Source organism: Lagopus muta, chromosome 13, assembly GCF_023343835.1.
Source record: "Lagopus muta isolate bLagMut1 chromosome 13, bLagMut1 primary, whole genome shotgun sequence".
In the NCBI taxonomy this organism is placed as follows: Eukaryota; Metazoa; Chordata; class Aves; order Galliformes; family Phasianidae; genus Lagopus; species Lagopus muta.
Window position 1 is genome coordinate 2,083,204 of NC_064445.1, and position 24,460 is coordinate 2,107,663.

The 24,460-nt window shown below is 54.0% G+C and overlaps 2 protein-coding genes and 5 non-coding genes across 7 annotated transcripts; 6 read left to right on the top strand and 1 right to left on the bottom strand.

Annotated features, from left to right (window-relative positions):
* The first annotated feature begins 30 nt into the window (after positions 1 to 30).
* DKC1 (dyskerin pseudouridine synthase 1) lies at positions 31 to 9,207 on the top strand. The gene is made up of 15 exons (XM_048959623.1): positions 31 to 131; positions 302 to 363; positions 525 to 611; positions 877 to 968; positions 1,481 to 1,665; positions 2,149 to 2,213; positions 2,790 to 2,916; positions 3,237 to 3,367; positions 4,364 to 4,507; positions 4,764 to 4,884; positions 5,618 to 5,736; positions 6,282 to 6,385; positions 6,835 to 6,901; positions 7,523 to 7,681; positions 7,921 to 9,207. Exons 1-15 carry the CDS (start codon positions 116 to 118, stop codon positions 7,990 to 7,992), a joined length of 1,551 nt encoding a protein of 516 aa, XP_048815580.1. The 5' UTR covers positions 31 to 115; the 3' UTR covers positions 7,993 to 9,207.
* Positions 2,314 to 2,560, top strand: LOC125699979 (small nucleolar RNA SNORD17). Its single transcript, XR_007379747.1, has one exon. It is a non-coding gene; the product is annotated as a small nucleolar RNA SNORD17 (small nucleolar RNA).
* Positions 3,086 to 3,161, top strand: LOC125699983 (small nucleolar RNA SNORD83). Its single transcript, XR_007379750.1, has one exon. It is a non-coding gene; the product is annotated as a small nucleolar RNA SNORD83 (small nucleolar RNA).
* LOC125699986 (small nucleolar RNA SNORA36 family) lies at positions 3,531 to 3,664 on the top strand. Its single transcript, XR_007379753.1, has one exon. It is a non-coding gene; the product is annotated as a small nucleolar RNA SNORA36 family (small nucleolar RNA).
* LOC125699980 (small nucleolar RNA SNORD17) lies at positions 5,064 to 5,310 on the top strand. Its single transcript, XR_007379748.1, has one exon. It is a non-coding gene; the product is annotated as a small nucleolar RNA SNORD17 (small nucleolar RNA).
* On the top strand, positions 5,830 to 5,905 carry LOC125699978 (small nucleolar RNA SNORD83). The gene has a single exon (XR_007379746.1). It is a non-coding gene; the product is annotated as a small nucleolar RNA SNORD83 (small nucleolar RNA).
* Positions 9,208 to 9,503: 296 nt separating the features above from the next.
* MPP1 (MAGUK p55 scaffold protein 1) lies at positions 9,504 to 24,107 on the bottom strand. Its single transcript, XM_048959624.1, has 12 exons — positions 23,861 to 24,107; positions 19,489 to 19,632; positions 19,193 to 19,271; positions 18,232 to 18,317; positions 17,653 to 17,721; positions 15,083 to 15,279; positions 14,572 to 14,678; positions 13,900 to 13,980; positions 13,394 to 13,474; positions 12,725 to 12,927; positions 12,408 to 12,482; positions 9,504 to 10,814 (listed from the first exon to the last, which is right to left on the bottom strand). The coding sequence occupies exons 1-12, from the start codon at positions 23,966 to 23,968 to the stop codon at positions 10,638 to 10,640; spliced, it is 1,407 nt and encodes a 468-aa protein (XP_048815581.1). The 5' UTR covers positions 23,969 to 24,107; the 3' UTR covers positions 9,504 to 10,637.
* Positions 24,108 to 24,460: the final 353 nt, after the last annotated feature.

Below are 24,460 nucleotides of genomic sequence, written 5' to 3' on the forward strand. Positions count from 1 at the left end.
GCATGGCGGGATAGCTGTGGCTCCGCCTACCTGGTGTCACGTGGTGACGCGGGGGCTGTCGGGAAGGGGCGGCCTTTCCGCTCTCGGCGCGGCGGCTGCACCACGCGGCGTGGCCATGGCGGACGGGGACGGTGCGTGGCGGGGCGGCGGAAGGGAGATCGGAGTGGGGCGGGAGGGGGCCGGCGGATCCTGCGTGCGACTTGCGGCCGCGTGGCGATCCGTGGGGGGGTGCCCGGCGGCGGGGCTGGCCTGGAAGGCGCCTTATCGGACCAGCGGGCCGCTAAACGCGTCTCTCTCGTAGGTTCTTCCGCGAAGAAACGGCGGAAGAAGGACAAGCGATCGCTGCCCGACGAGGATGTGGCGGTGAGGGCGGCGCGGGGCTGGCGGAGGGCCGCGATGGGCTCCACGTGTCCCGCCCGGCACCGTGCGGCCGTCCCGGGAGCGGGGGGCGGGCAGAGAAGGGGGGGATGGGCGGTGTGAGCGAAACCGCGCGGCACACACTGAGCCCTCGTTGTGCTCCGCAGGACATCCAGCACACCGAGGAGTTCCTCATCAAGCCCGAGTCCCGTGTGGCGCAGCTGGACACGTCCCAGTGGCCGCTGCTGCTGAAGGTAACGAGCACGGAGAGGCGGTGACTCCCCGTCTTTCTTGTTGGGTTTCGTTCGGGTTTCTGCTCCGTGACCTGAAAGCAGTGAGGCTCTGCTGGGTTTATTTGTGCTGTTCCTTTCTCTGCCCCTCATCTTTGCGGTTTTAGTCAGAGAAGCTCATTAACCTGAATGCAAAGCATCCCCTGTGCAACTTGGAGCTGTGCTGAGGCAAAGCTGCTGTCCTCCATCTCATGATACTTACAGTCATTTATTTGCTTTGCTTTTGTAGAACTTTGACAAGCTAAACGTGCTGACAACACACTACACACCCCTCCCTTCCGGTGCTAATCCCTTGAAGAGGGAGATCTCTGACTATGTACGGTGAGTGTAACAATCCAGAGTGTCTTATTTCACTTCCACAGTTAGCATCTCACAAGCACATTCTGTTCCAGATTCTTTTTTCTTTTCTCTCGACTCCGTCTTGCTGCTCACCAGTGAATGTCTGCCTGGGACCTGCTGGCCGTTTTCTTTGGGGGTGGCTTTGGTTTGGTTTTGTGGCTTCTCTGCAGGTAGATGTACACCAGGGGAGACCTGGTGCTTCTCTGGAGAGCCATTCAGTCTGCGTGGGGCTTTGGGTCTGCTTGGAGCACGGCTGCAGCATTTTACACTGAGCAGTGGTAGCATTCTGGAGAGTACTGTTTAATCATGGGGCATGTGAGCTGCAGTGCAGAACAGCTCCGTGTGTGCTCTGTGGAGCAGCTCTGTGGCTCAGCTCCTGTCCAGCTGTTTATTCAGGAATGGCTCAATCTTACCAAGACAGATCTCATCCTGTTTTTCACATTACCGCTGTTAGCCCCAGCGTGTAGCTCTTAATCTGTCATCTCACTCTGTAGGTCTGGCTTCATCAACCTGGACAAGCCTTCCAATCCATCTTCCCATGAGGTGGTGGCGTGGATCCGACGCATCCTTCGAGTAGAGAAGACAGGGCACAGTGGCACCCTGGACCCTAAGGTGACTGGGTGCCTCATTGTGTGCATTGAGAGGGCGACACGACTCGTCAAGTCTCAGCAGAGTGCAGGTAGGCTCACTGCCATGGGACTGTGGTCAGAGAGGCTGAGGAGGTGCAGAGTTGTTTTGGAGGCAGGGAGGTTTCCATTCTTGTCTTTGGGAGACCTGCCCTAAGCTTTCAGTGCCTTGAGCTCAAGGATTGCTTATCCGTCTTGCTTCCGGCCATTGAGGGCACATCTGTGCTGTCTCAACTGGTTTTTCTGATTGCTTTTCTGTCTGGGATTTGTGCTCTTTTAGGTCGATGAAAACAGGTCTCAAAAGACAGGTTTTGTGTGCTAACTGAACTTAAGGCACAAGTCTGCAAATCCCAAGAAATAAATTGTGGTGAAGAAGTAAACATGCAGCTTAGATTGTTCTGGGGGGCGGGGGGGATAACCTACTGCATAATGAGTGTTGTGCACCTCCTAGGAGAGCTGTTTGTGTGGCAGTGCGTGCCTTGAGGTCAACATTAAATGCAAGTGGCCGCTCCTGACTGCTCTTGTCGTTCTTTCAGGCAAAGAGTATGTGGGAATTGTTCGGCTGCACAATGCAATTGAAAGTGAGGCTCAGCTTGCCAGGGTAAGTCTCAGCACACTGTTGGCTACGCTGGCACTCTGTGCAAAGAGTTTGGCTTCTCTGGGAGATGAGGGGGTAGGAGCAGAGCTCAGGTGTGCTGTGTGTGAGGTGATGATGAAGTTTATCCATTCTCTGAGTGCAGTGGCACTGCCCTCCTGCAGCACCCCGATTCCTGTTCTAGGGTCTGGGTGCCGAGCAGCCTCCAGAGACCCTGCAGTGTCCCAGTGTCCTGCTGGGGGCTGCTGTGGTGTGTGGCTGGCTGCCTGCAGGAGCAAAGCAGTGCTGGCAGGGTCAGGGCCCCTCTCTGGGGGGCTCTGTCCCCACTGAGACGAGGGATGATGTCTGATCACATGCAGCCACCTGATGAAAATCCCAGCTGTGCTTCAGTGGCAGCTGCAGGAGCGTTTTGACCACATCAGTGGTTCACACAGCCTTCTTAAATAGGAAATAGCCACATGGTGATGAGCCTGTCACTCCATAAAAAGGTTCTTGTTCCTGGAGACCCAGAGGTGCTCGCACGCACGTCAGCTGTGCTAATGGCCCAGCTTAAGGTGTTCTTTCTTCTGCTTCTACCTTCAGGCAATAGAAACTCTGACAGGAGCGCTCTTCCAGCGACCGCCCCTCATCGCTGCTGTTAAGAGACAGCTGAGAGTCAGAACCATCTATGAGAGCAAGCTGGTGGAGTATGATCCTGAGAGAAGATTAGGTAAAACACAGCTCTCCTGCCTTTGATTACACTCACAGCTCAAGTGTGCTGCTTCCCATTCTTTGCAAATGTATGAGATACAGATCCTTGCACCCACTGAGCAGTTGTTTATGCTGAGAAACAAATCTCAGCTACTTTCTTTTGTTAGTTTTGCACCCTTTGCTGAAGAGCCAAATGATGCCAGCTAGATGGCATTAGCACTCAGTGCAAAGATGACCTTCATCTATCACCCCATGCTGATGGCTCTGTGAGGGGCTGGATGTGGAGCCTGCAGATGTGGCTCGCTTACAGCTATACATGTAAATTCTCTGGTGTTTCAGGTATCTTCTGGGTGAGCTGTGAAGCAGGCACGTACATCCGAACGCTTTGTGTCCACCTTGGTTTGCTGCTCGGTGTTGGGGGCCAAATGCAGGAGCTCCGCAGAGTGCGGTCAGGCATCCTGGGAGAGATGGTAGGGTGATGGTTGTGACTGTAACCAGCAAACTAGAACATGGGAGATTGTAGGAGTTCCCCAAAATGGTCTTTCTTCTTTGGTGTTAGGGAAGGGTATGGATGCACGGTGACCAGGGGGTGCTGTGAATGGACCTGCAATGGACTTGCCATAGGCAGTCCAGAACCAAAGCGTTGAGTTCAGTTCAGGGTCTTGTCCCTGTTCTGGTAATTAAGCTTTGGGACAGAAACGACTGGGAAGTGCACCCTGGTGACTGAAAGCTTGTTTGATGCCACCTGTGTTTCTCAGCCTACAAACCATGCACGTGTCTGGAGTTGAGACACACGAGCTGTCTGCTCAGCAGCACGATCACTTGTGTCAGGGTGCAGTGCAGGCACTGTGCCTTAGCCAAGGGCGCTCGGGCTGTGCAGTTCTGTGTGATCCTCAACACTTGGCAGTTTTCCACCTGGTTGTTCCTGGATCCCACTTGCCCATTCATACTCTAGGATTAATTTCTCTCCTTGCAAAGCTGGATTATCAGAGTGCAAGTGCTGCCCTATCTGTGCTCTTAACAGAGATGCAATTCACTGACAGTGAACCCAAGGTGATGGATGCTGCAGCTGCTTCAGTAACTTATCCCATGTTACAGATTCATGAGCTGATTAATTCAGGCTTCTACTCACTCATCTACTTTGTCTAGAAGTCCTAGATATTTAAGCTTGGTCACACTTGAAAAGTGTTTCATGTAGACAGGGCTTGCACACTTGACCCCAGTGCAGTGTGACATTGGGCAGGTAGAAGCCTGAAGCAGCAGAGATGTGACTGCCCTCGGGCTGCCAGCAGAATGTGTTTGTTCTTACCTTTTCTATGGGGATTTTATAGATGTTTGTGAATTGGACACCAATTCTCCCTCCCTTCCAGCACGCTATCTGCCATTAGGCTTCAGCTGTGTCTTTTCTGCACGTTTCAAGCTGGCTGCTGCTTAGGGGGGAGCTCAGAGGGGCTGTGTCTTTGCAGGACAACATGGTGACCATGCACGACGTGCTGGACGCACAGTGGCAGTACGACAACAACAAGGATGACAGCTACCTGCGGCGTGTCATCCTGCCCCTGGAGAAGCTGCTCACCTCACACAAGCGGCTCGTCATGAAAGACAGTGCGGTGAGTTCCTGAGGTAGGGCTGCTCGAAGCAGAGGTTGTGTCCTGTCTTGTGCAGCTCATAAATGAGGGATTGGGGTCCTCGTGCACAGCACTGTTGTGTCATGTGCTGTGCAGGACCTGATATTGGTAGTCAGCTAGAAGCATGTTAGTATTATTGTTAGTAGTGGCAATGGGAAGGTAAAATATTAGTGGTGCTTCTTGCGTTGATTTTTGTCCTCAAGTCGCTTACAAGCCTTTCTGTTCCCTTCCTCTGTAGGTTAATGCCATTTGCTATGGAGCCAAGATCATGCTGCCTGGTGTCCTGAGGTATGAAGACGGTATTGAGCTTAATCAGGAGATTGTAGTCATCACCACAAAAGGAGAAGCTATCTGCTTAGGTATGAAGCTGCTTATTCCTGTGCCCACCGACGTCCAAAAATAACAAACTACTTTCCAGTGAAGGTGTAGCAGATTAGACAGCATGCATGGAAGTTCAAGTAGTGCTTCCTTAAGAGCTATCATTTGGCAAGGTTTGGAGTGCTCCTCAGTGTTTCAGCTGCACAGAGCTCAGGTGTGTGTGAGGTGATGATGAAGTTTATCCATTCTCTGAGTGCAGTGGCACTGCCCTCCTGCAGCACCCCGATTCCTGTTCTAGGGTCTGGGTGCCGTGCAGCCTCCAGAGACCCTGCAGTGTCCCAGTGTCCTGCTGGGGGCTGCTGTGGTGTGTGGCTGGCTGCCTGCAGGAGCAAAGCAGTGCTGGCAGGGTCAGGGCCCCTCTCTGGGGGGCTCTGTCCCCACTGAGACGAGGGATGACGTCTGATCACATACAGCCACCTGATGAAAATCCCAGCTGTGCCTCAGTGGCAGCTGCAGGAGCATTTCCAGCCTCTGATGTGGCAGCCTCTGATGTGGCTCAAAGGCAGCTCGCTGCCTTTGAGCAGGACATCTTTCTGAAGCTTTAGACCAGAGTTTCCTCCAGTGAGTTTTCAGGGGGATAGGGCATTGGCGGTGGTTTGTCTCTCTTTTGTGCTGCCAAAGGAGGAACAGCCTGAACCCAGCACATTCTTGCATCTGTACTCTCACAGTTTTGCTGCTTTAATGTGTTTGTAAGCTCCCTGCCTGTTTCTGCAGCCATTGCCTTGATGACCACTGCTGTCATTTCTACCTGCGACCATGGCGTGGTAGCAAAGATCAAGAGAGTCATCATGGAGAGAGACACATATCCCCGCAAATGGGGCCTCGGTCCCAAGGTGAGCAGCTGGGGACTCAGTGGTGTTGGTGGGTGCCCAGGTGTGGGGCTGCAGGCACCTCAGGTCTGTGCTTGAGCCCTCCTGTGGTCAAGAGCCAAATGATGTCAACTGGTTGGCATTAGCACTCTGTGCAAAGATGACCTTCATCTATCACCCCATGCTGATGGCTCTGGAGGGGCAAGGAGCTGTGCAGTTGAGAGCTTCAGCTGAAATGTAGTGGGTCATTAAGCTGGAGGAATGATTATGGCCAAGGATCTGAGTTCAGTGATACACAGTTGTCTGCTGCTGTTACTTCTCTCACAAATCAGCCATTAATTAAAGTTCCGATGCCTTCTGCCTGTTCCTTGTTTGAGACTTGTAGGCTGCTGTGCAGTGGGTGTTTCCTGTGAGCTGTCAGAAGGTCCTCAGAGAATGGTTAAGCTGGTGACAGTGCAGTTGTTGCCTTGGCTTGTTCCTAGGTTATTCCTTAGAGTGGGTAGCTGAAGCCCAAGGGATGCTTTCTCCTTCATGGAGCTGGGGTCTGACCTTCTGCCCTTTGCTGTCAGGCCAGTCAAAAGAAGATGATGATCCAGAAGGGCCTGCTGGACAAACATGGAAAGCCCAATGAGTGCACACCAGATTCCTGGAAGAAGGAGTATGTGGATTACAGGTGGGTACAGGGTGTGCAGCTTCAGAGCGGTGGGCGCAGTGATGGGTTGCATGCTGTGGGCACTGTTCTGGGCACTGCCTTTTGTGCTTGGTGTGTCAGACCTGGTCCAAGGTGAATTTGCTATCTGGACCCTTGGTGTTTAGCTGTGTTCCTCAAAGTCACTGGGAACGTGCTGATGCTCTGCCAGGCTGGAGTGAAAGGCCCTGAGCAGACGGTTATCCCTTTGTAGCCTGTGCCTGTGGCTCTGGAGGGAGTCAGTCTGCTAAATGAAAGAGGGGAGGCTTTGCTGTTGTCCTGTCCAGCTGGCACTGGTGCAGGCTGCAGGTCATCCCCACACTGACCCCCCCCAACCAATGCCTGTTGTGGGTAAGGGAACCCTTGTGGAGGGGCCTTTGTACTTGTGGAAGGCAGCAGCAGTCCCACTCAGCCTGAGGTCTCTTCTCTTTTAGGGAGTCGTCCAAGAAAGAGGCAGCTAAAGCTCCCCAGGCTGTGTCAGAGGTGGAAAGGGCTCCAAAAGTAAGTAATGCTGCTCTCTGGTTTGAGGTTGTTTGGGCTCTGAAGGCTGCTTTGGATCTTGTGCTTCTGTGGTAGAACCTGTCTCTGTGAGGGCAGAGTGCTTCCATTGCTCTGTCCTTTCGGTCCCTTTGTATATGAATACTGCAGCACCATAAGTGGGAATGAGGAGTACTGTAAAAGCTGCAGCATCCAAAGAAATACACTGGATGGAGCTACAGTGCCAGGTCATTGTGCCAGAGAGCCTTTCTGGAGATTACAGACTGAATGTTCATCTGAGGAGTCCACCCAAACACTGTATATAGAGTTCCCTGAGCTAGGACTTCTGCTCTGATGTAAGGATCTAAGTCAAGGCTTGCATGTAGTGCAGCAGTGTTTCAAATAAAAGTATTTGGAGTACAGGGAACACTTAGGAAGTTGGGGTGTAATTCTGGCAGAAAGGAATCCTTATGCTGTATGTTGTTAGGGACTTCTGGCAGTCTGTAGTTCACACTCCTGTTCAAAGTGTTGCTTACTGAGAAGTTTCAATCAGGGAAAAAAAAGCAGTTGTGATGGGCTTGTAAACAGCTTTTCCATCACTTGAGCTCGTTTGGAAAATGGTCTGACAGTGTGCTCTCCTAACAGAGGAAGCGAGAGTCAGAGAGTGAAAATGAGGCTGCGAGCCCCCCATCATCCCCAGCCACTCCACCACCAGAGGAGCTGAGCAAAAAGGAGAAGAAAAAGAAGAAGAAAGAAAAGAAAGCCAAAGAAGCATCTGAGAGTGGGGAAGAACAAATGGAAGTGGTATGGAATGGTGCTGCCATGGAATGGTTCAAGCATTGGGAAGAGTTGCTGTCTGTTGTGCACCTGGGATAAGAGTGTGTGTGTGGTGTTTGGACACCTGGGGCTGTGTGTGAAAGAATGTGAGGTGAAAGAGATTTCTGTCAGTGCTGCATTAGCTGCGTGTGGGCTGGACTGTCTTCCTGAAATGAGCAGTGAGTGGTGCCTTTTTGATTAATTCCTGAACTCGATCCTCTTTGCAGATCAGTGAAACCAGCACCAAGAAGAAGAAGAAGAAAAAGAAACAGAAGGAGGTAGAAGAAAGCTCAGAGTAAGCAACTGGATCTGTCCAAAGCATGCGACCTCATCATTAGGGAGGGAGAAGTCTGAGGCCTTGAAAAAGAGGACTGCCTGTGCAGCTGAGGGGCCAGCAAGTTCCAAGTTCCTTTTCTGCTGTGCGTATGAGTGAGAAGTTGTTTGCCCAGGACATGCCCTGCTCCAGCACCCCTCCTCATCCTGTTTTAAGGGTAGCCAGAGGAGAGTGGTGCCTGACTGCCCCTGCACTGAATTGCTCTGTAAAGCTGCACACCTCGATGCCAACTGAAGTGGTATCTTCAGGGAAGATGCGGCTCCTTGCTCTTTGGGGTTTCTTTTCACCGTGAAAGAGAGGAATAGCACTTTCCCTTCTCTCTTCTCCTGCCTCTTCCTCCTCTTCCAAGGTCGAAACTGTTACCCGACAGTTACAGAATGTGTTTGTGTCTGAAGGACTGGCTTAGCCATGGCCCATCTGGGTTTGGCACCTTTGCAGACAGCTGAATCAGTTATTTGAGGGGCTGTGGTTGATTTTAACGTGGCTGTATACTTGGCCTGACCCTCAGCTAGTTGAGAACAAACGTCCATTCTTTGGTACCTCTTTCCAACTTTATCATAAAAGGATTCGAACGTGAAATTCCTGCTTTTTGCTTTTTAGTGTGGGGACCTGCCTGTTAGCTGTGAGCAGATCCAGGGTCCCCCAGTGATGTTGCCAGTGCTGGCTCCAACCAAATTATTGGCATGGGGCTGCAGCCCTCTCAGCTGCCTGCTGATTTTTGGTATCTAATATGCTTTGGAGGCAGTAGGTGGGGGTGCAGCTGCAGAGGCAGTGGGTGGGCATGTTACAAGGCTGGTGAGCACAGGCTTGGCAGCTATGCACAGGGCACTAAGTGTGGAGCCTGAATGATTTCAGGATGATTTCTCCCTATTTCTTTGGGATGGCTCAGTGGGAGCAGGTTATTTCTCTTAGAGGAACAGTGCTGAGCCAGGATTTTAGCTGCTTTTAGTAGGGAAGGATCCTGGCTGCTTTGTTCTGAGCTCTCTGCAGAGATCCTATAACATCTGTCTTAGCCTACTGAATTGCTTTTGTCTTAATCATCTGACTTTTCCCTTCAATGCTAGAGATGCAGTCAGCGTGGACAGCAACCAATGGCTGTCAGAATCTGGGTTGAAAAAAGTTAATTTTTATTCACTTTTTTTTTTACATTAAAAGAAAAAATAAAAGCCCTATTTTTGAATGGGTGACTTTCTTGCTTACCTGACTCCTCAAGAAGGGAACTGTTCTCAAACCACCAGGTCTGTTCAGGGGGAGGGCAGTCAGTAAACGTGCACAGGCTGGAGGTGCATAGGGCACTCAATGGAGGTGTTTGGGGGTAAAACCCAGTGGGATGTGCCTGCAAGCCAACTGCTTTTCTGCTTTACTTGTCCTGGAGAAGTCTGGCAGCACCTGGAGAGTTTTTTGGTCCTACCTGCCTTGCCTTGGTGCCTCCAGCTCAGGGAGGTGGGAGCAGCTGAGGTAACACACCACTCATGGCAATGTTTCAGCACACGTTTATTGCTGCTCGTCGTTTCCCTGCAGTGGATCAGAACCAAGGTCCCTGTTGCACATCAACAGATTTTATTTTTGGCTTCTTTAAAAAAAGAAAAAAAGAAAACAATTTGCACAAAACTTGTTAAACCCCTTCCCCCAACTGACTGCTGAACACACATAACATTCTTGCACCTACGTGGTTATGGTCTGCCCAGGGGCCACGGTGATGCTTCCTGGTCATTGTGGAGCTTGTGTGTCACTACATTCCAGCTTAAGGAACTCCTTTGTGTTTTTACATTAGCATACAGTGTGTGGGACAGCCTACACTCTAGGAAACATGCCTGGATGATCACTGAAGAGACAGTTTGTACTGCATGCAACAGATGCTTGTGGCTGGATCTACTCTATGTATCGAACTGTCCTTCAGAGGTTTGGTCCACAGGACTTGCTCAGCTGCTGCAGAGTTTTTCTGGCCAGCTGGTAACAATCCAAGCTGCACGGTGAGAATTTAAATGCAGGGAGTTCTTACAACTACAGTTGCACAGGGTGAATCAGACCACCTGAACCTCAGAATGCAGGCAGGAAGCATGCCTTGGGATGGCGTGCTCTGTGCTTCTGTCAAACCCATGCTTGCCTCTTCTGGTTTGTGAGAGGAAGCCCTTAGGCTGAGGAGCTCTGGTGTGCTATGGGAAGCCTCGCTGATACCTGCTAGGCTTTCAAGGTGTTTGGGGCCATGTATGCTCTTGCAGAGGCAGGAGACCTCTGCCTGGAAGGTGGCTGCTGCACTGCTTCCCCAGGGCTGATGCAGAGAATAAGATGGGCTGGGTGCTGCAGGAGGGTTGTGCTTTGCCTCAGCAGGCAAGGTGGGGCTGTGCTCTGAGCTGTCGGGATGCCCTGGGCTCTCCTACCACCTCTCACTTATAGCACCGTATGTCACTGGGCAGCCTCTGTCCTGCGTTCCCTGGTGGTGGCATTCTGAAGACCCTGTGAGTGTTGGCCAATTGAGACTGTGTCCATGGAGCAGCAGAGGAAGGGAGCTGTGCTGGGCTGGGTGTAGGTCAGGGGAAGCTGAGGAGGTTTCTCTGCTCCCCACAGCTGCAGGATGCTTTGATAGGAAGCAATGGGGGCTGGATGCCCTCAGTAAACCCAGGAGACAGGCACCCACTGCGGGGAGCTGCAGGCCTGCTCAAAGGCTTCCTCCAGCAGCTTGAGGCTTTCCTCCACTCCATTGTTGACTATTGAGAGGTCGAAGTAGTGTGCATATCTGCTCCGGATGCTCTCTGAATCCTTGCGGAGCTGCTGCAAAGCCTCTGACTGCAAGAAAAGAGCAAAAGAGTTCAGAAGGCTGAGGAGGAGGATGATTTCATAGCACATCCCAACAGGCTTGCTTTGTCCCATACGCAGAACAGCTACCAAGTACCAGAATCCAGAACACCCTCATCTCATCTAACAGGCCAGGAGAGCTGTCATGCAGCAACACAGGAGTTGAAGTGGATTTTTGCTGGACTTTGATGCAATGCTGGATGCCTCAGGTTACATGCTAGTGAGGTCAGGGCCGTTTGGTCTTGTATTCTAATTTAAAATACCTCGTGGCAGCTCCCTGGGATCCACCTTGCAGCAGGCTGCTCATTGCTACTGCATGGCAAGAGGCTGGGCTGAAGGTAGGATCCCTGCAGGACGATCCCTCTCCACCACAACAGCCCCAAAAGTAGGGAGTGTTCAGCGTGGCCCAGCAAAGCTGCCTGCTCCTCATCTCCTGCACACCTCTGTAGCTAACAGGGTCACCCTGGGAGTTGGGTCCAGACCCAATTCCAGGCATCTCCCTCATGGAGTTTGGACTGCTTGCAGCTTCTGCACCTGGGGGGGGGGGGGGGATGTGCTCACTGCAGTACTGCTGGGTGCTGCTCAGTTGTCAGCAGAGTAGAGGAAGGAGAGCACTAAGCAGTTTGCCTGGGTCATGTGAGCTCTGCTAAGTCACATTTTGGCACTGCTGTGTCCCTTCCAGTGAGCAGTTACCTGAGCTGCAGCAGCTCGCTATATATAGTGTGTGCAGCAGAGCTGGCCCTGCCCACTGCGGCAGGATTCAGTGTTCTGGGGCTGCAGGCAGCAGTTGTTGATGGGGCATGGAGTAAGGGAGAGGGCTGCCTCACTGCCTTTCCTACCTGGAACCTGCCTGCTCCATCTGGCTTTACTATACTTGACATATTGATGCATCTCCAACTACCTTCATGATGCTACACACATATTCCCCATGCCAGCTGCTGCCTGTACTACAAGCTTTATGAAGCCCCCAGTTAGTGGCTTGGGCCAGCCCAGCCTGAAGAGAATGCCTTGGCTGGCTGTGCATCCAGGAGGAGCACGGCTCTGGGGCTTTGCCTGTCTCCCCTTTTCTCCTGGTGGAGGTGGCATAGCAGAGGCAGAACTGCTCTGTCTCTGGGAAACAGAAGTATGCAGCCAACAGCTTTGTGCTCAGCACTGTGCAGCATTAGTACTGCTTCATCCTAATTTTGGAGGGGTGAGCATCTCAATGAGCTAAAGAATGAAACGCTCTGCTGTTTGTGTCCCATTTGCACAGCTGCTTTGCAGCACTGCTGCAGCTACAGACAGCCCTTGGTGCTGGGCTGTGCATCCAGCTGTGTGTTTGGGACTAATTGTGCTCCTCTAGGGATGGTGCTTGCTGGGGATCTCCCTATGGGAGAGAGCCTAAGGTTGCAGGAATCCCCAAGTCCTGTCTCTTAGGTTTGGGCTGATAAAGTTACACTGCTCTCCTGGTCCACAGAAACCAATTTGAATAGGTAGAAGCCGATTCTCACTACTCTGGGCTGCTACAAGGCTTTGTCCCCCGTGGGCTCCTTGCCACCCCCTGCCCCATGCTGGGGAGCTGCAGCCACCACTGTGCCAACCCACCTCCTCTGCCTTGTCTGTTGGGGCAATGAAGACTATGAATGGGGAGAGTTCTGCCGTGCGGACAATCTTCAAGGTCTGGAAAGAGAGCAGAATGCAGTTATCAGAACGTGGCAAGCTGGCAGGTGGCTGCCCCTACTTCCCCCAGCCAAGATTCACTGGTGTCTGTGGTGCAACAGTGGGCTGCGAGGGCTGTGGACCCCTGAGCCTGGGGGCAGTAAGGCAATGTAAGGGCAATAGTACAGCCTGGGGAAGGGCAGGGGTGCAGGGACGGTCACAGCACACACAGGGGCTGCCCCACCACTTCCCTTGCTTCCTACCTGGGGTTCAATGTCTAAAATAGCGACTTTGTCCTGCTGGTGGATCTTATGCACTGTTTCAAACTTGGTGCCAAACATGTTTCCCTGGTAGCTTCCAAACTCCAGGAACTCATTGGCTGAGATGTCCCGGGTCATCTCCTCAGTGGAAACAAAGTAGTAGTCCTTCCCATCCACCTCATTCTTCTTCTGGGGGCGTGTGGTGTCTGCAGAGGGAGAAAAATACACAACGCCCTCAGCCAGGTGCTGACCTCCAGAAGGCCAGGGAGCCAACCTGGGGGCTTTATGAACCCTTTCTGAGCTTGGGGCTGGGGTAAGGAGGAGCACAGAAGACCTATGTACCTCAAAATGAGGCTTACCAATCCCATTGGAACTCCATCTAAATGGGACAAGTAGGCAATGTGGGCAGTGTGAGGAGAGCTGCAGGTGCTGCAGTGGGATGGGGTGTCTGCAATGCAGGCAGTAGCAGCCCGGCCATCTCTGGGTAAGTTCAGCCCATGGGGCAGGAGGCAGGGAGACCCTGCAGGGCCTTGTCTGGTGCCCTGTGACATCAAGGTTTCATGGTGCTGGAAGAACATCTCCCCACCTCCCATCCCACCTGATGGCTTGAGGAGGAGGTGAGGAAATGTGCTGGGGTAGTGCTGCATGCCCTCACCTGGTTGTGTTACTTACATGGTGGGGGGTACATGAACTTCTCAGGGTTGTTGCTGAGCAGAGCATTCTTGATGTGGCTGCGACCCACTCCGCTGGCCCCTACAGGGAAAGAGGGATGGACATGAGCTGGGCTGAGGAGTGCCTGAGAGAAGGTGCAAACCTCTGTGCTGTTCTCCAGCCCTGGAGAAGGGTCCCCCTGCTCTAGTGCCTGCAGGCTGGACTGCTTAGACCAGGAGCTCCATCAGCAGCTACACCCTCAGCATGGAAGTGCTGACTTTGGTGCAGCTGCACAGACCATAAAGACATTTAGGAGCCAGAAACTCTCCTGAAATAACTCCTCAGCACTGAAGTGCAGGTGCCAGACCATATGCACAATACCACGTGGCAGATATTACCCTGCCTGGCAATCGCTGCAGGTAGAAGAAATGCTCCCCAGTGCTTACCACCTTTTGAAGGGCAGCACTGCCCCAGCCCTGGTTCCCCACAGCCCCCACCACATGCAGGAGGACAGGAGCAGGACCTACCTATGAGCACCAGTGTCTTTCTCTTGAAGGCAGGCAGCCTCACCACCTCCTCATACGAAACTACATCCAGCTGGTCAAAAACTGCAGTGAAGGAGAAATAAGAGTAATTAGAGCTGTCTCAGCTACTGTTGAGACCGTACTCTTGAGGGCTGTGCATGCTGGAGCAAAGTCAGATCCTTTGGCAAAATCTAGGGAGCAAACAAGATGGGCTGTGAGCATCTCCTGCTTGGCTGGCCTGGGAAAGAGCACCAGCCCCAGCAGCAACCAGTACATGGCACATGCATGGTGCTGGGAGGCTGGAACAGCAGCCTCTAAAGAAGTTAGATGTTTTCTCACTCTATTTGTATTTAGGACAGTAGGACCCAGAAGCCAGGCAAGGAGGCAGTGGGAAGTTGCAGAGAGTCTGTTGCTGGGAAAGCTTTATTTATCTAGCTGATTTACGGCCTTGTTTGCCACCGGTCAGAGCTGCAGGTTGGGCTAGGAGCCAGCACGTCCTCAGGCCACTGCCTTTGCTGGCCTGGAGCAGGCCAAGCACTGCTTAGCACGGGGTTTAAACAAGCAGATGACAGGCACGTGCCCCCACAGTGACACTGCCAGCTGTGCAGGGCCAGCGCCTGCCCCGCGTTTGGCAGCCTGCAGGGTTTGGGGGCCCAGCACCCTGCTTGCACTTACTTGAGCTGTGCTTGGCCAGGTATTTATCTTTGTATTTCTTTTTCTTCCCGAAAGGGCTGCAGCTCTGGGCTTCGCTCTGACTGGATTGGGTGACACTCGCCACACGCCTGCCAAGACAGAATAACACCACTGTGTTTGGGGGCCCTGGGGAGCAGCAGGATCATCCCTCAGACATGCAGTGGGGTGACTGCCGGGGCAAGCAAAGACTCATCCTGGAGCAAATGAGGTGAGGTGCACCTCCTTTCCCAGCAGTGGCACTGGTACTACCCAGTACTGTCAGTGAGCCCCAAATCCAACTCTTCCAGCCAAACCCAGTGAACGCATCCTTATGTGGGGCTGTGATGGGTCATGATGAGCCATGGTGAGACAGCTCAGATCTTGTCAGAACGCTCCCGATGCTTGCCATGCATGACACAGGACCTCCATGCACCAAAGCCACAAGATGGGGACGTGGCACATAGCCCCACAGCCACCTCGTGCCCAGACTGGGATTTCCTGTGAAAGGACTTACCATTCCTGCAGTTCAGGGGAAGGGATGAGTCCTGCTGACTCAGTACCGGAGCCTTCCACACGGCCCTGCCACCAGTTGCTGTCATCCTTGTTGATGATCTGAATCACGTCACCTGTCTGGAACTTCAGCCCTGCTTCCTTGCAGGGGATCAGGTTGTCTTTTTTGGGGTCGTAATCAAACTGTGCCCTCATGAACATCTGAAAGAAAGAAAGGGATGGATTCAGTATGGCTGTATCCAGCTCCTGGCCCCCGTACTGCATCTCCCAGCACCAGCTGAGCAATGGGAGCTGATGAAAGAACTCTTTGCAGGACTATGTGCTCCACAGTCAGTCAGCACAGTGTCCATGTAGCCCCTTGGCAGCCCTGGGCTCTGTAGTGAGCAGCCAGGAGCAAGCATGGCAGCCCTGCATGGCATGGGGCCTTCTGCTAGCCCAGAGCAGTGTCACATCTATCCCTGCCTGAGACTGTCCTGGCTTTTCAGTATCACCTCTCCTTGGGAGGAAGGTACAGCACACATCTGTACTCAGGTCCTCCCTGGGTAGGACAGACCATGCTGTCCTTGGGCCATATCAAAACAATTTCCCCACAGTATGTCCTTCCAGCAGTGCTGCTGTGATCTGCCAGACACACAGGACCAACGCAACACGAACGTGGTTCTCTTTTGCAGCCAGAAAAGCAGAGCACGTGGATCACACTGTGCATTGAGACCTCTCAAGGAAAACAACAGAAATGGAATGTCCTTCCAGGATCCAGCCAGCCAGCCACCTGTTCAAGACTGACGCTTGTTTTGAAAGCACTCTCCAGTGCCAGGAAGATGGTCATCAACACAAACCCATGAGGAACACACAGCAAGCTCTGCCCTGGAGCCCTCTGCTTGGAGCCCTCTCCTTCAGCCCTGGTGCCCCAGGCTAGAAATAGCCAGGTCACTCCTCATTTGGGAAGACCCCATCAGCAAGAGTTACCTACAGACATCACCTTGGGTCAGATCCCAGTGCAGACTATTTGCCAAACATCTGCCAGTCCCATTTCTGGGGCTGGAAGTTTGAATACCAAGCAGGATCCAGCATGAGGAGTGAGTGTTTATAGTTGAAAGCCTGCAGTTGGAGGTGACCCTAAGAGACCTGAGGACGCGGTGCTTCTTATTAGGATCCTCCCAAACCAAATTGCCCCAAGAGGTCTGTGGCTGGCCTCAAAGTGGCCAGCTACCAAGCTGCGGGGCCAGCTGGGGCTGGCTTGGGTGCTGCTTTTGCCCAGGGCAGCGTGGTGCTGGAATCTGCTCCATCCTACCTGTCACACTGTGAAATTAAGATAAGTGAGGGGACAGAGAAGGTGAAACAAAACCAGGAGTTACACTGCTCCCAGTAGGGGATTGCAACAAGCAGAGACCCAGGCAGCATGTGACCTGTAGTTCTGGAGCCTGGATGCAATGAAAGGGAGTACAGCAGTTGTTGCTGGGCAAGAGTTTGTCCCCGTGTCCTTCTCTGAACCCAGAGCAGCCACAGGTGAGCCAGCAGCCACGTTCTTTTACTCAGAGGTAACTTTTCCCCAGGTGCTGAGCTGGCCTGGCCAACAGGGAGGGCAGATAGGGCCAGCACTTAATACACAAACAAGTGCAAGGTTGGCTGAGCTGGAACAAGGACAGCAAAGGCTAAGAGGGAACAAAGGCAGTTTTTACTTGCTACCACAACCAGAGGCTTCAGCTCCTCTGGGTAAAGGACTACTGTGGATGGAGGGAGGAAGGCACGGGCTCCCTGAGCATATCCATGCACCATCGACGTGCTGGGGGCACCCCCACCTCTCCAGTGACCTCCTCTCCCACTCCTGCCTGTCCTCAATGGAGGGGCCGTGCTGAGCTCTGCTCCTGCACCTGGAGCAGGTCAGTATACCTGACATCCTGGGCATCCCAGCCCTTCCTGTCAACCCGAGCACTTCAGCCAAATCAGAGCTCCAAAGACAAAACCAGCCAAGTGCACCCACCAGAACATGTCACCCCCTGCCGCAGTGTGTCACCCCTTCCTGGGCAGTGGCAGCAGCAGCTCTCTTCCTCTCCCCCACCACTTCCTTCCTCCCACTTGCTCACTGCTAACGGTTCCTACCAACATGCTGGCAGCAGCCAGAACTACAGCACTCGGCCTGCAGCTGAGGCATTAAGCATCACTGACAGCACAGGCACTGTGCTGCACCTGGAGGCTCTGCCATCACCCCGCAGCAGGGAACGACAGAATCACAGAATCATAGGGGTTGGAAGGAACCTCCAGAGATCATCAAGTCCAACCCCCCAAAGAAAGCGGCTGCGAGGCCGTCATGGCAGTGCTCACAGGGGACAGGAGGCTCTCGTGCTCCCCAATGCACACACACAGCTGCTTTTGCATTCCCAAAGACTGCACACAGGTACTTCTGGCGCATGCTTCTACACACACATCTGGTTAACACGTCTGCTCATTTGCACAGGCCAGGTCCCTTTCTCCTTCAGTAGCTCAGGGAACGGAACAGGACAGCCAGACCAGCACCAATCCCCATGGTTTGCTCTGGTCCCACCCCACAGCCACGGGTCTGGAAACTGCACTTACCTGGAGAGCAGGGAGGCGGCTTTGCTGGTTGGGAATGACTTTTATTGAGACCATCCCCTGGGTTTCTTTCTAGTGAACAAAGGAAGGGGAGAAAGAAGAGTTGGAGGATGTAGACCTGAATGCAGCCCAACAGCAGCAGCCTGTGCACGGAGCAAGGCACTGTGCCAAGCGTCACCAGAATGAACCATCTCCAGCCCAGCAGCCCCAGCAAGGAGCTTGACAGGACAGGCCCATTTGACCAGCAAGATGGAAATGCTTCCCTCAAGCTTTCCTTCTGTGCTGGACCCTTGCTCCTTCTTCACAAATCCTGCATGTTCTATGAGGATGAGCACATCTGGAGACAAGGTGGGGCCTCCAGGGTCAACTGTCCTTCTCAGGAGGCAAAGACAAGATGCTGTGTGGAGGGGCTGAGCACTTGGCCATAGTACAGCACCCCAGGATGGCAGCCCCAGCTCCTGCTACAAGCAGCGATGAGTTTGGCTCTGATGTATAGGTGGGAATTAATGCTCAGCCAACATGCATGTCTGCAGGTAAAGGGGTCATTCCTTTGGAACAGCCCTGCCAAACACAAATACCTACCAGCATCTTCTGCAGCTGGTCAACTGAGTGGTTGCTCACACTCTGCCCATTGATTTCTATGATCTCATCACCCACATGAAGGGAGCCTGCCAGCAATGGGAGAAACATGAAAATGAAGGACTGGACAAAAGCCACTCACTCCTGTCACCCAGAGCAAGCTGTAACCCAAGCTGTAACCATGATGAGCAGCGCTTGTGGAGCTGCACACATCACCTACCACTGAGGCACAAGGGGAATGAATTCTGCACACACCACCCCACACACACACACTTAGTCCACTCCAAAGGTCATCAGGTTATCTATACTGATCAAATCACCTGTTCCACAGTTATTCAAACCCAACCCCAAGGTTCACCTGAAGCCAAACGACAGTCTCCTTTCAGGGCCCTTCAACACAAGACATTCTTGACTTTGTGTGTTTTCAGTGTATATATCAAGCCAGATTGCAGCCTCAGATAGACTGCTATAAATCAGGCTCCAGCAGCATTACTGGAACGGCTCCTGGGTTATTTTGGCAGGGATAAGCTCAGACTTCCCATTTGGACCCAAAGCTGGAAAACGGGCCTCTTCAGATAAGCACAGAACATCTCATTCCATGCTCCTTTGGCAAGAACCAAAATCACAAAATGGCACCTATTAATTTCTTTTGGCCCTTTGGTTTGCAGAGCCAATCCACAGCGAGCCTGTCCCATCTGTGCACTTTAGGAACGGGAAGAGTTTCCCCCACAGTCTCTGGGGCATGATCCTTCTCCAGTTACAGTCACCCCATCACGGGATGGAGACAGAAGGGTCTCAGGTTCCTTTCTGGGAGAGCCCTGCCCCCAACCCTTCATTTCTCTCTAAAGCCTCCAGTGCATTAACATGCCAGCCATGCAGAGAGATGAGTCCCAAGTTCCTGACATATTCCTGGTGGAGGAAAGGACACAGACGCCCATGTCACAGGGAAAAGCTGGCTTGTTACCTTGTCTGTGTATCATGCCCCCGTGGAAGATCCTGGCCACCATACAGCTCTGCTTGTCATTGAGCTTCAGCGTGATTCCCTGGAAGACAGGAAAATCCATGACTGCTCCTCTTGGCACAGGGCATCACCCACTGATGGGGGCTCACTCCAGATCCCAGGCAGCATCCAGCACCCTCTTCCCACGGCCGATTCTCCAGCGATCTCCTGCCTCCCCCAAGGCCAACCCATTGGTGCAGCTCCACCTGCCCTCCGCCCCCCTCGGTGCCACCAGCCTTGGGGATCTTGCCAGCTCTCACCATGGGCTCCTCTGTCACCTTCTCAAACTGAACCAGGCGAATCTTCCGCACCTCACGGCCGTTGCTGTGGGAAGGGCTGCCCAGGGTGGCAGAGCCATTGGTGTAAATGTCCTCAGTCATAGCATTCGGGGCCTGAGTGATGGCCTGTCAGGGCAAAACAGAGAGTGGGATTTAGGAACTCCACCTGTGTGGGGCTGAGCCACTTGGCAATGTTAGCATTCCGGGCACAGCAGGGAGAGTAGAGACCCATGTGCTGGAGGAGAGGACAACGAGAGCAAGGACAGACAGAGAGCACAAAAGCTTCACCCTTGAAGATGTGTATGTGGGCTTCATCAGTAGTTCTCCAGCTTGGGAAATACAGGAGGCAAGAAAAGTCTGGGAAAGCTACAGGTACCAGAAGTCAGGAGTCCACAGCCGGTCATCTTCTGCAGCAGCAGGTCCCAAATACTGCTGTGTGTCGCAGCAGCACTCAGCCCAACGCCAGCTCATTGCAGAGCACACAGCCCAGGACAGCTTCAGAGCCAACAGAGCAGTAAGGGACTCATCCCCAAGGAACAGGGACAGCGCTGGGATCAGGATCTGTTCTCGCTCGGTTTGCAAACTCTGCTTTTCCTCATCTAGGTCAGTGTGCAACCAGCACGATGCTGAGCCATGTCCCCACGGGCCAGGGGTGACAGGGCCTGTGGCTGTACCAGGACAGGCAATGGCAGAAAGGGACAAGCAAAGAGGGAGCTGCGTGTGCTGTGCAGCACCAGTGAGGATGTGCGATATACCTTTATACTTCTAAGCTACTTCTGACAGAGCCCAACAGCCTCCTCCTCCTCAGGGCAAAAAGGCAACATTGCACACTATCTCTGGCTGCCTATGGCTTAACCATGGAGGAGGAGGAGGCTGAATCATGGCCCAGAGGAGTGCCAGTGGCTCACAGGGCAAAAGAGCTCACATCTTGCCAGCCCCAGCAAGGTGAGCTGCTAGCAGGCAGCATCCAGTAGTGCTGGTGCCCTCAGCTCTCTGCTCTTGGAGAGTGGGTGTGAGGAAGAGGAGGAGGAAGTGAACAAACTCCTCCAGCCCTGCTTGAGGCCAAAGTGCCTCTGAGGTGATCTGAGTCAGCACAAATCACACTTATCTCCTTTATGCCTTGGAAAAGCATTACACCACCCAGTCCCCAGACTCAAACCCTGGGCTCAGCAAAGCCTGCTGACCCAGGACATGGCAGAGTCTGCTCCACAGCTGGGAGTTCCCGTCCCTGCTGAGCCTCCTGGCCCTGACCTTTGCATTTTGCTGAGAGCTGGAGAAAATACTCAGCCCTCAACGCTGACACAGCACCAATGTCACCCTGGTTGCCCTGGAGAGCAAGCCTTGTCACCACAGACAGCCCCTAGTCACTCCATGGCACCTCTGTCCCAGAAGGGACCTCCAGGGACCCTGGGCACAGCCCATTCATCCCCAAAGTGACTGCACTAAGTGGCTGCTGAGTGGGGTCAGAGTGGCACGTGACAGTCCCAGCAATGAGCAGAGGGCTACAGGAGGTGGGAGATGCACGGCTCACACTCAGTGCACACAAGCTGTCTGCCCACATTGCCTCCCATGAACCCTCCCGGCAGCCGTCACGCTCCTGGCCAGCTCAGCCCGTGACCTCTGGAGGCTTTGCAGCCGTGCTGGACACAGGCCAACCCCTGCTACTTAGTCACTGCTCCATGGGAAGCATCTGTGCACGCTGCCAGGAGCCAACACCGCTGGCTCCACGCAGCCCTGGGCTCAGCCAGGGCACGGAGGTGCAGGGAGGCACAGCCACTGGCTCCGCAGCCATGCAGGCACAGCCCACCATTTTCCTCTTCTGCAAGAGGCACAAGGGTGATGGGAGGACAGCAGCCCTTGGGGCCACGTGTGCCAGCAGGGAATGCGGTGAGAGGGAAGCAACCCTTGGTGAGAATCATGGGCAGGGTCAGTGTCGCCCTCTGGGGTTGTTCCTGCCGCTGGGCTGGGCTACACACCACTGGGGGAATCATAGAATGACTTGGGTCAGAAGGTTGGAAATCAAACATTAACTCTCATTTACAGGAGAGCAAAGCAGCACTTTGGGGAAGCAGCACTCTGGAGCAAAGGGCACACTTGGAGGCTTGGCTCTGGGCTCTCCTTGCTGTCCTCACCAGGGGATTTCAGTATCAGGTGGTCTCAGAAGAGCACGTGGAGAGCACATGGAGAAAGGTCAGGTGCTGCTGGCATTGCTGGTTGGGCCCTCAAAGCACAGCAGCAGAGAGATGAAAAAGGGCAGAACAGTCCCAGCTATGGCAAGCAGCAAAATGCCAGCTCCCTCCAGCACCATCACCCTTCATCTGGACATAATCACTGTGGGTGTGGAGGGGAGGCCAGGACACGAGCCTTGGGCACATCCTTGCCCTGGGGTGGCTCTGCCTGGATCTGCTCTGCTTGGTGCTGGCCCAGCAGCCTCTCCTCCTGTTTGAGAGCATTACCACTGCACAACAAATACATGCACTGGGGTGCCTAAAAAGCACAGCAACAAACAAAAGCAAACCAGCAAATACAAAATGGGGGGAGAGGTGGGCATGTGGATATTTAGTAGTAATTCATTCTGGTCTGAGGCTGCTGCCCACTCAGGTCAGCCTGGAGCAGACCTCACTCAAGACCTCTTCCAGTGAAATGGTCCATTTTAAGAAGAAAAAAAAAAAACACCCACCCACTTAAATCAAACAAAATTATGCTGCTGGAACTGGGAAAAGACACAGCTATGTCAACAGGTCACAGGGGATGGGAAACAGAGGAGCAGGAAGAACACAAGCGGCTGTGGAGGGCAGAAGATGCTGCCCTCACTGCAGCTCACTGAGTGCTGTGATAGAGAAGGGCCACACTCCCAAGCAGCCCCATCAGTTTTGCTGAGGCACTGCTTTCCCAGCAGGGAAGGCCAACGCAGCCCTCCAGACGTGTTAGTGAAACCTGCCACCTCCGAGGGACAGCCAGTAAAACGGATGGGGCTTTGAGGAGCAGCGCAGCCACTCCATTCCCTGCCTTCCAAGTGGCATTTTCCCTGCAGCCACACAGCCTGGAACAGCACAAACCGCATTCACGATTAAAGAGCCAAAGCCAGTCCTACACCCCCATCATTTATTTTGGTCAAACCCAGGAGGAGTTTTGCTCAGCTCCCAACCACTATTTTCACCCACAGTCATTTCAGAAGAGGGACCGCAGCTGGAAATGGCACTGGTTTGATGCCATGTGATGCTGCCACAGGGTCACACGCTGTCCCCCTCCACACCCTCAGCTCTGAGAAGGGCCCTCCTCCCAAACCACAGACCCGCTGCCCATTTTACATCTGGAGAACTGAGTCACAGCAGATTAGGTGGCATGCCCAAGGTCACCCTGCAAGCCAGCAGCACCACTGGGAGCAAAACCCACTTCTCCCCGGCAAATCTTTATTTGCCATTCATAGATAAAGGAAAGCCAGGCGGGCGCGTGGAGGGGCTGAAGGGAAGAGGGCTGCAGCCTCCTGCACTTCTGCTTGCTTTCAAGCCACGACTGCCTCCACTCACATGGGTTTGGGATCCCTGCTGCATCAGGAGCAGCAGGAAGAGGAACCTCTCTGTGATTTGAGCTGGGAAGCAGCCAGCCTGACCCAGAGCCCTGAGAACCACTGCCACGTCCCTGCCACCCTGCGTGGCCAGCATGCTGCAGGAATGAGCACACAACCAGATACACAACCCAGCTGGGCGCCAGCCCTATGGAGCACCTCCTAACAGCTCCCAGCTGGTCACCTTCCTCTTTATCCCTGCTGGAACAAATGCACCGTGGCAGTGGGCAGCTGCAGGCCAGCTCCTATGTTCCCTGTGCTGCACTGCGTGGGGGATTGATTTATCCCTGCTCCACGGATGGATGGAGAGCCCCTCTCAGCAGCACTTGCTCCAAATGCATCTTCTACTTATTTTTTGCAGCACTCTGCCAGCGCTGAGCCATAAAAAGCACACAAACAAACCACCAGCACGGGCCAGACCGGACAAACCTCCTTTGGAAGCACTGGATGGGCCAAAAGCAGCTTGGTGGAAATCTCTCGCCTGCTTTCCGAGGCAGCACGGAAACCCCGTCCCTATGCGGACAGCACGGCTCAGCCACGGGCTGCCGCTCTGCCCTTCTCCCTTCATCCCAAATGACAGCAGCAAGGAATGACCCTGCGCTGTTTGTGCTGCAGCCCCGGATCCCCTCCCGCTCCCGTTTCCAGCTCAGACCAGCCGCAACTTCGCAGCAAAACAAGCACACAGGACGCTGCGCTCCCTCCCCGCCCCCAGCCCCGCTAAGCCGGCTCCCGGACAGGCCGAGGGTCTCGGGGCTCCGGCGGGGTCCGCGGGCGCTCGGTGCTCACCTCGGGCTTGGCCCGGTTCTGCAGCAGGTGCTCCAGGTAGAGGTCGGACAGCGCCGTCCTCATGCTGCCGCTTCCCCCTCCGCCTCCGCGGCTCGATTTGAGCGTCATCCCCCCGGCCCGGCGCGCCGCCAGCAGCCGCAGCCGGTTCCGTTGGCTCCAGCAGAGCGGCCCGGCCCCGCCGTACCAAGCCGGCTCCAGCAGCGCCGCGGTTGCCGCACGCTCCGCCCGGCGCGGGGCGGGACGAGGACGGGCTGGCGACGCAGCGCCGGGCGGAGCCTGGGGGCCGGGCGCCGAGGAGACCGTATCGGCGCTGGGGCGGAGTGCGTGGGGGTCCGGGGGGCGCGAGGGTTGTGGGTTGTGACCCAAATGATCCGTCATCCAAGCAGGAGGTGACCCGACAGCCGCAGTCTGTACAGTGCTGTCCCTCTTTGGCTGTTCTGCCTTTGCCACTCGTGCTGCTCAGTTATTACACTTTCCCCCAACTCTCCTGAACGCGTACATAAAATGTGGTTTGTGTGCCAAGAAGGACAGTGGGTTCCTAGGGTGCATTAAAAGGAGCGCGGCCAGCAGGTGAAGGGAGGTGATCCTCCCCCTCTGCTC

Coding starts and splice junctions, on each gene's coding strand:
- MPP1 (XM_048959624.1), bottom strand. CDS start 23,968: ATGACGCTCAAATCGAGCCGCGGAGGCGGAGGGGGAAGCGGCAGCATG. Junction 18,318..19,192: donor GGGCATGATACACAGACAAG/GTAACAAGCCAG, acceptor CATTGCTGGCAG/GCTCCCTTCATGTGGGTGAT. Junction 12,928..13,393: donor GTTCATGTACCCCCCACCAT/GTAAGTAACACA, acceptor CTCCCTCTGCAG/ACACCACACGCCCCCAGAAG.
- DKC1 (XM_048959623.1), top strand. Junction 6,386..6,834: donor AAGGAGTATGTGGATTACAG/GTGGGTACAGGG, acceptor CTTCTCTTTTAG/GGAGTCGTCCAAGAAAGAGG. Junction 7,682..7,920: donor GGGAAGAACAAATGGAAGTG/GTATGGAATGGT, acceptor TCCTCTTTGCAG/ATCAGTGAAACCAGCACCAA.